Source organism: Aythya fuligula, chromosome 2 (assembly GCF_009819795.1).
Source record: "Aythya fuligula isolate bAytFul2 chromosome 2, bAytFul2.pri, whole genome shotgun sequence".
Lineage (NCBI taxonomy): Eukaryota > Metazoa > Chordata > Aves > Anseriformes > Anatidae > Aythya > Aythya fuligula.
In genome coordinates this window covers 130,085,727-130,099,629 of record NC_045560.1, presented here as the reverse complement: position 1 = coordinate 130,099,629, position 13,903 = coordinate 130,085,727, and the positions used below count along the sequence as shown (strand labels likewise).

Below are 13,903 nucleotides of genomic sequence, written 5' to 3'. Positions count from 1 at the left end.
GTCTATACTAAGCTCTTTGAAGAGCACAGAAGTCCCTGAGGGCCAAGGCCAGAAAGGGAAAATGTTCCAGCTTCCCCAGGCTGGTCCTGAAGTTCCTCAGGAAGTCTACAGGCATCCTGAGGAGTGAACAGGACACCTTGAATGTGACTTTTTCCTCTCAAGGTGCAGGATGCAAGCGAATGGAGAAAGATGTTTTCCCTTTCTTCTCCTCATGTTTCCCATTCAGACAATGATTACCATCTCATGCCTGAAATTCCAACTTGAGTTTTTCTGTCAGGTTACAGCTCCTAAAGGAGCTGTTGTGTGAGTCTGCATGTCCAGTGCTGAAGGTAGAGAAGCATATGTGACAACCACCAAATTAGTGGCACTGGTTGCTTCAGCAGCACTTGTTGTCATGATGTCAAACACGCTAAAGGAAATGGAAGAATAGGTAGATTATTCCAAGAGAACACCATAGGAACTGTACTGTAAAGCTGTCCAGAAGTGATTTTTCAAAGAAATGGTGTCTCATAAAGTAACACATCATGTACTATCCGAAACACGCTTGTATGTACCCACGTATACATCCCTGAATGCAGGTAAATGTCACATGTGTGCACTGTAAGATGAGAGGTCCCATAAATTTCAGTCCCTGATACTCTCTTTGTGACAGTGACATGTGGCCCACTTCTGCTACTTAAAATAACATGTTCTGCCTAACACTACTTTCTGAAGTCTACTCGTCTCTTTTGTGCATATGGCTGGCTTGTTAGTAGGTTGTCAACCTACATTATGTGGTGTGAGACTAGGAAAAGTACGGCACAGCCTTCCAATAAGGAGCTCCTGGTGTGGCGTGCAGTGAGGCTGACTTAACAAGCCTGGGCAAGGTGTGATTCAGAGGAGAATTTGGCCAGTGTGTTGAACAAGGTGAGGGCTGGGCAGGGAGAAGGCAGGACAGCCTTCTTTTTTGATTACAAAGGATGAGGAAATGGGAAGAGGAAAATCCCACAAGATATTTTGAATGCAATTGGTTTGAGGCTTCCCAGCAGTGTTCCCCATCTGAAACTATTGAACAGTCTGCAAGCATTCAACATAACCAATTCAAGTACAAGCCAGCTGAAAGTAAGTGCCTGCCTGCACCTGCCCACCCAACCTGTCTTTATTGTGAATACCGTTGCTCTGTAAAGCGATTTGGGGGTGCACAAAGCATTTAAGATGTTGTCAGAATGACATTTTAACAGTTGAGTGCAGAAAGCTCTGTAACTGAAAGCTTTTTCTAAACTGAAAACATGATGACTATTAGGCATTTCCAGGCATTACTGTCATTTATTCTTTTTAATAAGACACAGAAACAGAGTAATGTAGAGAATACCAAATTGCATTCAGCTTTCTTAGTCATGCGGTTGTTTTAAATACTTCTTTATAATTTTCTCTAGTGCTCTCAGAGGACAGTACAACTGCCTGTATCCAGCCTTATGAAGAAGTACAAACATCTGTCTCTGATCTGCTAGATCCACAAGACAGTCTTGGAAAATCCATAAAATGTCACCAGAGCCGGGAGCTACCCAGTATTCCCCCTAACAATACCATGGAAACCATCATCTCAGCTAGAAATGCAGAAAATGATCAAGGTCTTGGAATGGAAGGGCCTTACGAAGTCTTAAAAGACAGCTCCTCTCAAGAGAACATAGTTGAGGACTGCTTGTATGAAACTGTGAAGGAAATCAAAGATGTTGGAGCAGCAGCCAACATGGAAAGAAGCTGCAACAGAAAGTCAGCAGCTTCACTGATGGCATCTGAAGGTCAGGATCAGACTCCTGAGTGCAGAATTGAATCAGCAGAATATGCGTCTGTAGACCGAAATAAAAAAAGTCGCCAAAGTGCTAATTCAGAAAGCCCTCTTGACAACACACCAGATGTAGAAGATGAGCTTCCCCCTCCAGTACCCATGAAACTTCTTGACGAAAATGAGAACGTGCAAGAAAATGAAGTGGAAGAAGGAGAAGGAACAGAAGGAGCAAGTGAACCAGAGAAGGTAAATACTACTTGTCTTTGTCAAACAGACAGACAATCACTACAGAACACACAGGGCAGAGGAATATTTTTTAAATAACAAAAAAATGGCAAGAAATGGAGAAAAAAAAAAAAAAAGTAAAAGCACACTCAAATCGATGCAAGACTGTAAAATATAGAAATAGGAAAAATCATGGTACAGCATTACACTTTAGTAAAAACATGTATTCATGTTTTTGGAACCTACATGTAGGATCCTTGCAGCATGCTGTTCATAAATCTTTTCTCAAATATTATCCAGAAGTTACATAGGAAGCCTCTGCTTCTTTATCCAATGGTATTATACTTGTAGGAGAAATTAAAATAGGTATCCAGTGCTTTTGTTAACAACCATATATCGTTCAGAATCTTGCGCTTGTTTTTTTCTAGTAAAACCTAGATTTGTGGATGGAAGAGTGAGGCATTTTTGCTAGGTGCCTTAGTTTTAGATGTCTCTCTTCTGTTGGGCCACTTAACTGCATCTTATGCATCTGCTCGAAGTTTCATCTGGTCTCCCTCTGTAGGAGATAATAGGAACAGAAAAAGAGAGAGGGAGAGAGAATGAAGTTGTAGACTTTTGAAACATAAGATCTACTTTTGGTCTTGTAGCTGATATTCAGCAATTCCTATGTAAAAAGGATCACAAAAGATAAGTACTAATCTCCATTAAGCCAGCCATAAAAGCTGCAAAGACTTTATCAACCTGTAGATTTTATACTTGTTGAATTCTGTTTGTCACACATGAACAGAGTAATGAACTTCTACCTGGTAAAATCACAGCCAAAAGTTGTGTTTTCTCAGTGGCTTATTCTTTCTCCCAGCCTAGGGACAAATTAGTGGTGAAATCCTTGAAAAACAGAGCAATGACATTTTCAACAAGTTGTTTTACCAGTCTTAGTTTTTCACCGGAATTAATTGCAAGAATGCTTTTGAATCACTGCACAGAGTTGTCACAAATTGTTAAGTTCACATTTTTCAGAACTTGATGAAATAATTTGTAATTGTGAAGAATAGAACTGTGATTTTAACAGGTTAATATAATTTTGGAGTCTGAGTCATGAAATAATATTAGGTATTCATGAAAATTTCCAAAAATCCTTCAGGTGTGATGGAACATTTTAATGTAAATATATACCTGAAAAATCATAGGAAAGCTGAGGTATTGTTACTTGCTTCTGTTTGTTCTCTTGTTTGAAGTACTTCAGTAATCCAGGCAGAGGGCAGAAAAATACCTTGTTAAATAACTGATTAACCATGTAATTTATAAAGCCCTAGAGTATCGATGTGAACAAAGGGAAGGCTACTTAAAATCTAAAAATTGTTTATCCAGACTCTTCAGTGCACATTCTTAAAAATAATGAGCTTGTTAACTAGTAAATTAAGATATGTCTGTCGATAATAATTCATCAACACTTCTCTCCCTCCAAATTCTGGCCACATGTAATTTCTAATTAATCTTTTAGAGAAGCAGCTTTCAGTACTAATGACATTTTCCCTACCAGGTGTGAAAAGACTTCCAGAAAATCATTGTATTTCCCTGTCACTGATACAAAGGAAACGCATTTGCTGCTCAGTAGCTCCCCAGCACACCGTGTATACAATGTCAGTGACTGCAAGGACTGGGAATTGATTAAAATGGTTCAGGTTTTGAAGGATTAATCAAGAAATGACACATGCAGTCCCCTAAGTGCCAGAAAAAAGGTGTTTGTCTAATTAAAATTTATTCAGAGCTAAAGTCATCCTGAGTTAAGCCTCAGCAGCATCAGCTCCTTCCAAAGTCCTCTGCTAGGTACATGCATTATGCATTGAGGCGTGTGCCTGTCCTGTCCTTGAGAGCTACAGCTGCAGCAGAGTTGGAAATGGTAATTGATTGAATATATAAATGTCATTATTGTCAGCATTGTACGTGGAGGTGGTTGCAGGATTGTTTTTCTGTTGTGGTGATGATAATTTTTTCCCTGTATTCTGCTTCTTCACACAATGCACAGCAATGCCTGTTTTTTTTCAGATGTGGCAACCAAGAACAAGATGTTTATGGAAATGTATTTTAGATTTGTAACTCTTTTAGTTAAACAGACTCCATAGGTGTCTCTTCTTGCTTCCTGTCATGTTTGGGAGGGAGCAAGGCTGGCCAAGCCTGAGACTGCTCCAGAGTTTAACAGCATGAAGAGGAGTTCTGGTGCGACAGGTTGAGCCTGGCACTGTTTCATTACCAGCAGAGGTGTGCCCCCAGGTAATGCCTGCTGGATCCAGAAGAAGCACACTGCTTGGTCAGCGTTCCAGATACAGATACAGCAGTACAGATCCTCTTTTTCATCCAGGACTTTCCAGAGTGAGAAAATCCAGGAACACTGGTAAAAATGTTCTCTGTGTGTACATTTGGCTGCTGCCCATCTGGTTTCAGACTTTCACAGCTTGAGGACGGGCAAAGCATCTTTCGCAAATGCACCCTAGGAGAATGGTGTTCTTGTTCTGATGCCTGAGTCAGGAGCAACAGCCAAGCCAACGAGCAAAAAATCCAGTGCTGTTGAGGAACAAAAGGAAAGTGGAAAGAAAATAAGAACTTGTTCTGTTTGTGTTGAGGCTTCAAACGTAATTTATAAAATTGCTAGGTACAAGGTGTTTAGGAGCAAGTATTTTCTTCTGTTTCCAAGATGATGATATCCTTCAAAATCAATGTGTCACAGTTTCCACATTTAGAAGAAAGGACACTGTGTACCAGGGAAACAGACAGGACTGTCAGTACTTGGGGATGTTTCTCAATACTGGACTGGGAAACGGTAGAAGGGATCCTGGCACACGGTGCTTACAAACACACTGATTAGAGAAAATAACATCACTGCAGATTCTTTCTAGCACATATTTGTTTTAATGGTCAAAGCTGACACTAAAAACTTACTCCTCAAGACAAAACATGTCCCGCAAACGAGAACAAATAAACTGAGCATCTGTAGTATTGCAGATTCAATAAAAGGCTACACCAAAATGCATTTGAACTTCTTTTTTTAATTGGTGAGTGAGCAAACCACAGGTTAAAGCGTAGATTTTCCAGCCAGCAAGACAGAAGTTAAAGATGGTAGGCCTAAAGGAAGCTCCACCAGGAGTAGGATTCAGAGTGCATTGGGTCAGAGTCTTCCTGAGACCTGCATGAGGAGCCTGAAGTTTGGAATTTTTCAGAATTAAACCACCAAGAAAAATGAAAGAAGGAAGGAATCTGTTGTAATGAGTCTTTATGGAAAATAAATAAATAAATAAATAAATAAATATATCTTGTATGTCTTATACATTTCTGGAAGCAATATTTAATTGACTGTGCTAAAAATAGCTCTACTTCTCCATCTTGGTCTGTACTGGAGGAGGTCTGAAATATTTTAAGTGGAAATTTTGCATAAAACTCCAAAATGTGGGGCAGGAGTTCGGCAAGGTCTGCTTGCCCTGGTGAGGAGGACTTGTACATCTGCTGTGAGGTAGCCAGGGCCCTGCTTGACATAAAAGTCACAGAATCACAGCATCACAGAAAGGTTTGGGGTGGAAGGGACCTTAGAGACCACCCAGTTCCAACCCTCTGCCATGGGCAGCGACACCTCCCACCAGAGCAGGTTGCCCAAAGCCCCATCCAGCCTGGCCTTGAACACCTCCAGGCATGGGGCATCCACAGCTTCTCTGGGCAACCTACGCCAGGGCCTCACCATCCTCATAGTAAAGAATTTCTTTCCTGTATCTGATCTAAATCTCCCCTCTTTTAGTTTAAATCCATTCCCCCTGACTCAGCGTCCCTCCCCAGCTTTCCTGTAGGTCCCCTTTAGGTACTGGCAGGCTGCTGTAAGGTCTCCCCAGGGCCTTCTCTTCTCCAGGCTGAACAACCCCAGCTCCCTCAGCCTGTCTGCATAGGAGACGTGTTCCAGCTCCTTGATCATCCTCATGGCCCTCCTCTGGACTAACTCTAATACTTCCATGTCCTTCTGCTGTTGGGGGCCCCAGAGCAGAACACAGCACTCCAGGTGGGGTCTCACAAGAGCAGAGCAGAGGGGGGACAATCACCTCCCTCGCCCTGCTGGCCATGCTGCTTTTGATGCAGCCCAGGATATGGTTGGCTTTCTGGGCTGCAAGCACACATTGCTGGCTCATGTTGAGCTTTGAAGGTTGTGAGTGCACCTCGGCATAGTTGCTACAATTTGTGGTGGAGGAAAATGTCGCTGCCTTGCAGAGCTTCCAGACCTCGCTGAAGGAAGGACAGTAATCGTAAGGAAGGCTCCAGCTCAGTGAGTTCTTTTGTAATCTAGGAGTGTATCTGAAAATCAAGCAGAAGGCTGGCTAGTGTTTCACAGCACCTCGCTTTTAATTGTTCAAAAGCCTCTGCAGACACTTTACTTCATTGGAAGTTTAAAGGCAGGGGTACAGCGCAGCAGAGATTGTTTTAACCATTACATTATTTTTGCCCCTTTTAGGTCAGCACAAGAGCAGATACATTAAAAAGCTCTACTAACCTCAGGGCTGTTATCTCCAGAGATGTACGCTGGATATTAGCTCCATAAAATGGAACTAGTGAGCAAATGACCATAAAATACAATGTATTGATTGTAATGTGAGGGTTTTATTGCAGGTTCCACGCTGTTGACTGGTAATGAGCCTTTTTTTTTTCTTTCTTTCTTCCTTTTTTACAGAGGCATAGTTCGATGTCTTACAAGTCTCGGGAGGAAGATCCATCTCTTACAGAAGATGAGGTTGGTTTCTTGCATGAAATTCAATAACTAGCTAGAGACCTTTTTTCAGGCAGAAATTAGCATAAGCTCTGCGTGATTAAGCAGGATCTAAGAAAGGTGAAAATTGTCTGAAGGGAAAATGAAAGCTGAAGTTTTTCTGTACAAAGTTTGCACTGTCATATTTCTGAAATAGAAGTATTTATAAATTTCTGAATAGAAGTATTCTAGCATATGGCTTTGTCAGGCCAATAAGCTTAAAAAAAGGTGTCTGAAAATAATGAGAGACACTAATTAGCTGATCATTAGGGCAGCTCCTTGGTTTGGTTGCCAAGTTCTACTTAAGAAGTTTGAAACGTGCCCTACCTTTCCCATTCAAAGTGTATGGGGCTGAAAAGCACAATGAAAGCATCGGAACGTAAACTGTTCTTTTAAATGTTTGTTAGTCAAAGAAATTGAGGAGATTGAAACAGAGATAGAAAAGTGAAACAGAAATAAGATTGCTCGTGACCATATCCAGTGCTTCTTTACAATTTGATACAAATCCATGGTGGTCTTGCATGCTTGGGAGGAAAGACTTCAAATGTAGCAGAGGAGCTGTATGTCAATTACAATGCTAGGTACCAGAGAAGCAAAGCAAAAAATTTCAGCCTTGTGGCCCACGAGAGGGAAGTTATGCACATCGACTGGCAGAGGGAGTCAGGATGCACTGGGCACCAGCCAGGAGCACAGGGACACGTGGACGTGGGCTTCTCCTTCACCTCTTCGTGAAGGGCCACCTTTGTGCAGCAATTTGGGCGTACCACTTCCTCTGAGAGCTTTTCTAGAATACTGCTTATACAATTTGTGCCATTAGAAATTTACTTTTGGGAAGGTTTCTCTACCCTTGTTGGGTTCATTGTTCTACCCACCCCATGTGGAGCCAGAAGGAGAGAAATTCCTGCTCCTTCTTGTGTTTGCAGCAGCTGGGAGGTACCAATCTCTGGTCTTCAGTTCTGACAGGCAGTGACTGAGGTGCAGCTCAGGTGCAGGCTAGCCAAGGGAACAAACCTTGCACATCAAGGCCAGCACTGACTATTTGCTATTTTCTGATTTTCCTCCTGATTTTTAATGCTCTCTTCACGTTTTGGTCCCTCATTGGCTGCACCTATAAAACCAAGAAATAACTGCTGTCCTATTGCAGTGTCTGTAAAAGCTGGAGGGTAGCTGCTACCATTACAATGAAAGAGCAAAGGTCAGGCAGCATCCTTTTGCCTTCCAGCAGCTGAACCTGATCATCTCTTTGATACCTGTCTCATTCAGCCCAAGTTGGCTCCAGTACCATAGCAAAGCTTGCAAGAGCTCCTGCTCACAAAGCCAGTCCTGGATCTGAATTGCCTGCAGGGATTTATATTCAAATAACTTTTACTTATCTAAATGTCATCATTCTTTTTTGAAGGAAATAATAAATTTATAAAAGCATGCAAGAAAAGCAATTTTGTAAGTAAGGCAATGTATATATTGGAAGGTCCTGTCTTTCAATATACTGGTGGTGGGAGGGGGGCAGACTGGCACCCAAGCTTTATGCCATGCTTAATCACTCAGTGGGTATCTCCCTTTCCTAGATCTCAGCCATGTACTCTTCAGTGAGCAAGCCAGGACAGGCCATCAAGGCACTGGATTCTCCTTACACCTGTATTCAAGAAATCACATCTCAAAGGTCCCCGTCTGTTTGCAGTGGCCTCTATGCAAGTGTGAAGGACTTTGAAAACACCCTCAGTACTACCACTGTGCCTCAGTCAGCAGACAGACCCAACGGGGAGCTGGAGCCTGACTATGAAGCTATCCAGGCAGTGAGCCAAGAAGAAGACAGGACCTTGTCTGTGCCTAACACAAACCACACTGCTCTTTCGGGAGAGAATGACTATGAGAGCATAGGGGACTTGCAGCACCACAGGGATGTCACCAGACTTTAACTACTCTGGCAGCCAGATTTCAGCCTTTATCTTATCTGCTGGTGTTTTCAAAACAACATGTGAGACAAGGAGAGGGGATCGCTTCTTATTTTGAGGAACAAAGCTAAGTATGGAATAGAAATTGTGAAGAAGCCGTGCATGGTTCAGCCTGGGTGTGATATCCATGGGGTTGTTCTGGGTGGTGGACGGAGGCTCACAGGAAAATTTATTTTTTATTGTTACCTTTTTATTATTAGTTCCAAGATGGCCAGAATTTGGGAAGGAGTGCTATGTTTGTCGTCCTGATAGGATCACATACCAAAAAGACTGCCTTTACACAAAGCTAGCTTTTCAGTTTAGAAGATTATTGTACATCATTTTCTTCAACGTGTTTTTCAAGAATCATTCTTCATTCAAGCTCGGGCATCCACTTCGTGAAGGTGTGCTAACCTCTTTGTCTTTGGGAGCATGCTGTAAATCAGTCCTTGCAACCAGATGGGGCTGAGATGGAGTCAGGATATCGGTGTGTCCTTTCCACTGTCATTACAACTAAAGTGCAAATAACAGTCACTTCACTTCATAAGGGACCTACCCCAAATGTACTTGAATTAATTCTGTAGGCTTTTTTCTTTCTTTCCTTTTTTTTTTTTTTTTGTTTGTTTTTTGTTGTTGTTGTTGTTGTTGTTTGTTTGTTTTTTTAATGTCGGGGCTGTAGAATGTGACTTGCAGTATTTTGAGATGTGTACTGGTATTTGTAGGGTTTTTCATTTAATTATTTGTGAAATACTGCTTTTAAATGGCAAGTGACACTCCTAGCATTCTCACTGTGTCCCTCCCGTGTGCACACATGTACCTACACATACACACACCAGACGACTGTCATGTTGCAAGAAGTTGTACAAATGAATGTGTTGGCATAATGTTTAGTCTAACCTTAATAGTGTTGAGTCATCTTTTAAAGAATTTTGCCCTTTTTAAAGACTTAAAATATTTTAATATCTATTGTATTATATAGGAAAACTTCTGTATTGTGTTGGGTGGATGATATTTTTCATTTTTACAACATATTTTTAATCTTTGAAGTTTTTGTAGATTACCTTACTGCTTTATGTAACCAGAGGAATCCCATTCCTTCCTTGGGTTTTATTTCTTTTTCCTTTACATCTTTTTCCTATTTTAGAAGTACGTAAACAAACAATTGCTATATTATTTTTTTTTAATATTCTTAAGCAGGGATGTGGACCATGCCTTGCTGTTTTTAAGCTTAAAATAATTCAGTCTGTGTAAAAGAAAAAAGGCAAAAAAGAGGTAGAAAAGAGAGTGGATTTCTTCTGGAATTGCCATTGGTCATCCTTGTTCCTCTGCCAAAAGGAGCAGGAGAGTCATAGCTAAGGGAGACCGCAAACTTCCTGGGGCTCTGACAAGCAGTTTGAAAGCCATTGTCTTTCCAAAGGTACCAGGTTATTCTGTTACTAGTGAAAGAAAAAAAAAGTACAGTACGCAGATGAAATAAGCAGGTACTGGACTGATACTCGTTTTCTTCAAGAATAGTGCAATGATGAATAGTATGATAATACAAGAACAGTCCAACAGTAGAGAGTAGGCATTTCATTATATGCCTTTGTACACACTGACGTGTACATCTGTGCACGTGTCCCTGTGCATACACACATATACGCGTGGTTTGTAAGCAAGGACAAGCTACGGCCCAAATTTGGTAGCATTCACATAACATTCGCATACATAATATTGGCATGTGCTTGAAGAGTAGTTTATTTTTAATGCAAAACAGGCAGTATGTAGACTGAGAGTGTCTCATTGCATAGCAGCCCAGAATGGGTTTAGCTTCAGCTCTCTTGGTGCTGAGGTTTGGTATATCAGGCTGGGTCCTTCTCGGATCACTGGCCAGCGCGCAGCAGTACTTGGTACTGTACAGGGCAAACACAGCCCTGGGTACACACATTTGTTAGAAATACCTATAACTGAAGGAAGTGTACTGTTTTATGGCGCAGCCTGTAAGGAGCATGGCTGTGAGGAGCAGCGCTCGCCTGCAAACTGCCCACAGAGTGACCGAGGCTTTGTGGAGCCTGACCTCGCACAGCCATGGAGCACACTTGAGCTGGGGCTCTCTTCCTGCAAGGAAAAGCAGCTCAGACAGACCAGTCTGTAGCTATCTTGATCGTGCTGCCATGCTCTCACAGCCGCAGCAAAGACTTTTCTTCCACTTCACTGCAGTGCTTTTTATAGCTGACTTTGGTCTTCCTCCCCTTGCAGTGTTCCCTCGAATGTGAATTCATGAAGTTCACCTTTGACTGTTCTCTCCTTCTACTTCATGCTGTTTCAGGCCAAAGATAAAATGCCTCACGTATCACAAGGTCTTCTGTGCTGAGTTTGGAGAATTTCTGGAGGTTTAACTATGTGTTTGCTGCCCGCTTCGTGCTCAGGTGTACTCGTTTATGTATGTCGTCCTCAGTCTGACTCCTGCAGCTCAGTGGGAGACATACACAACTCCTGAGGTTCCCAAACACATCTCAGGATGCAGTTATCCCTTAAGGGCTGTCTTTCTCGTTACATGGATGACTGCTTTTGGAGAAACAGTAGCAACATGAGGTTTGTCACATTCACCAGATGCAATTTCAAGATCAGTTTAAAAATAAAAAAAATAATAGCAGTTAATGATAGCAAAGAAAAACATTGAACTCCAGATTGCAAAATTTTAAGCTGCAAAAGAAGAAAATCAAGCATCACTCTAAAAGTACCCCAAGCCAACATCAGCAAGCCTAAGGAAGAAGAAGGACTGCCTGGTCACACTTTGCTGTCTTTCAAAGCAGAACCATGAGTTCTGGACTGGAGGAAGGGATGTCCGACTCAGCTCGTTCCTTCCTTTCTGATCCCTTTTGGGACCCCCAGACTTCCCTTTTTCACAGTGAAATCCCTTCCCCTGTCTTTTTCTGTTGCTGTCTCGGTCTGCCTCACACAGCATGGCACTCAGCGCTGATGTGCCGTGGTGCTGGCACCTTCCTTCCCATTTCTGCCATTCTCAGGCTGCTCATAACCTCTGCAGAACAGCTGCTGTGGACAAGACAAATCTTGAGTGGTGGACAGGGTCTGAAATTGGTTTTATTTCCTTCTTATGTGAATTGATCTTGGACATTAGAAACAAGAGCTTAATCTTTTCCTTCTACCCCTCCATCAGTCACGAGGTGGAGATGGGTGCTTTATCTGCATCTCCTCAAGCTCTCCGCCTCCAGCTCTTGACAGATGACACAGTAACACAGCCAGTGTTTATTGCAGAGTGTTTAGTGCAAGCTGCTACCCCCACTCTGTCCTTTGCCACATTCAGGGGCTTTGACCACGACAGTCTTCTCTGAAGTCATTGCAGGAGGGATCTGCTTCCAGCCCACCAGACCCTCAGCCTGGTGGGGAAGGCGGTCAGATTATGGATTGCTGCTTGCAATGTTAGCACCTGCCCTCACCCCCTGAGACCTCCTGACACTTGGGTTTTGGGAGCCGAAGAAAGGAATTACCTTTCTGAACAAGGACACACGGAGGGGGCAGTGTTATAGCTCCCCTGTAATCTCCATTATGTAGTCTAATGCTATAGAAGAATGTTTTAGAATTCAGTCCAAGGTGCTTAAATGAGCAATTAACATCACTTTAAGATAAATAAATAAATAAAGCTTCTGCTTTAGTTCCCTCTTTCCAGAAGTAAGATCTGTTCTTTCATGGCTATTGCCAATGCTTCCTTTTCACTAATACACTGGAAATACTTTCCCAGCAGCAATCTTCAAATACATTATTTTTGCTATAAAGAAAGAGGAGTCTCTTCTACTTGTCTCATCACTGCTATTTGTTTCTCTTTCACCACACCCGTAAATAAAATATCAACACCAAGAATGAATTATTTGTTACCTGATGATCTTTTCTGGGGCAACTTCACAGGCTTATTTCTTTACCTCCATTTGTTAGCACAACTGTGTAAGAAGATCGCACTTCAAATTGACATAGTGAAGCCAAGCGCAGCTGCAACGTCTCTGTAACTACACTACTAGAAAGGTCTTTTCTGATTCCCTTCTGGGAAATGGTAGAAATGGGAAATGCAGTTTGGACATCTCTTCCCTGAATCCATCTCCCGTGGGACTTCTATCCCCATCCTGAAGCCAGTAGTGTCCCTTTCTACCATGACAAGCGCAGAATTGCTTGCTCAGTCACAGAGCAAAATAAATGTTAAGGATATTGTACACAGGCATGTACCTAGTTACCACAGTTAGATCAGCTATAGTGCCTTTTTTACTAAGTAGTTAGTACTTCCATACTCCTTTTTTCCATACTGTTTGTTTGACACAAAACTAGAAGGCGCGTTCCCCCCATTTATCTGTGGGGAAAACAGCTTTGGGAACAGTTGGTAACAGCTTTACAAAGACACATCAAACATACAGGACCTCAATTAGCCTCAGTTTAGCAATAGTCTCTCACAAAGTTCCTCTAGAAAGCCCAGTAATGTAGCTACGGTAACTAAGCTTTGCAATAAGCATGATCAGTCTTCTTTCGAAGAACCTACGTTTTTCAACAGTGAGCAATCAGGGAGGCTGTGGTCTGTGTCCATGTCAGCTGTGAACAATTGGTAGCTTCAGTCTTTGTGTTAGTATCAATTACAGGCTTTGCTTACACATAGCAGGCTGCACGGGGCAGGGATGAGGGGAATGGCAAAAGAGGAGTGGGTGCTGGGATTCACATGTATCAGTCACCCAAAACTGGGCCGTCCCACAATAGCGACTGGCTGAGGGTCAGCTGCCTTGTTCTCCAATCCCTCACGCATTGTGCCTCCGAGGAATCTGTCTTGTGGGGATTCTTCTGGGCTGTGTACTTCTCCTTGGCTCCCTGAACAGCTCCTCTCGGTTGTCTTGATCAAAATTCTGTGTACACGGTGCTCTCTGTTCAACCTTTCAATGGTGCTTTTATAAGATGCTGGATAAATGGTTTCAATGTGCTTTCTGAAAGCTGACATGTAAAGTTGTGACATAAAGTGTTCTCTCTAGCATTTTCTGCTTCACAGAACTGAGCGTTAACTGTGATGCTCTGACTGCAAAAGTCTGACAGGGCTTCCCTGTTTCTTCTTCACCCCACAAAGAACTAGAACGAAGCCATCACGTAACAAGCCTGGGTTGGGCAATACTTTTCAGAAGCAGCCATTCAGGCCAAGTGCGTTGGCTTGAGAGCAGCTAGACACTTGGCTCC

At 42.4% G+C, this 13,903-nt stretch overlaps 1 protein-coding gene across 3 annotated transcripts in view; it reads left to right on the top strand.

The window, feature by feature from the left end:
• Window positions 1–9,282, top strand: part of PAG1 (phosphoprotein membrane anchor with glycosphingolipid microdomains 1) — a 102,253-nt gene extending 92,971 nt beyond the window's left edge. For all 3 annotated transcript variants that reach the window (XM_032182613.1, XM_032182612.1, XM_032182614.1), the window contains 3 exons: window positions 1,416–2,014; window positions 6,696–6,755; window positions 8,336–9,282. In XM_032182613.1, coding sequence (XP_032038504.1) covers window positions 1,416–2,014; window positions 6,696–6,755; window positions 8,336–8,686 — 1,010 coding nt within the window. In that variant the 3' untranslated portion in view covers window positions 8,687–9,282. The remainder of the gene's footprint in view (window positions 1–1,415; window positions 2,015–6,695; window positions 6,756–8,335) is intronic.
• Window positions 9,283–13,903: the final 4,621 nt, after the last annotated feature.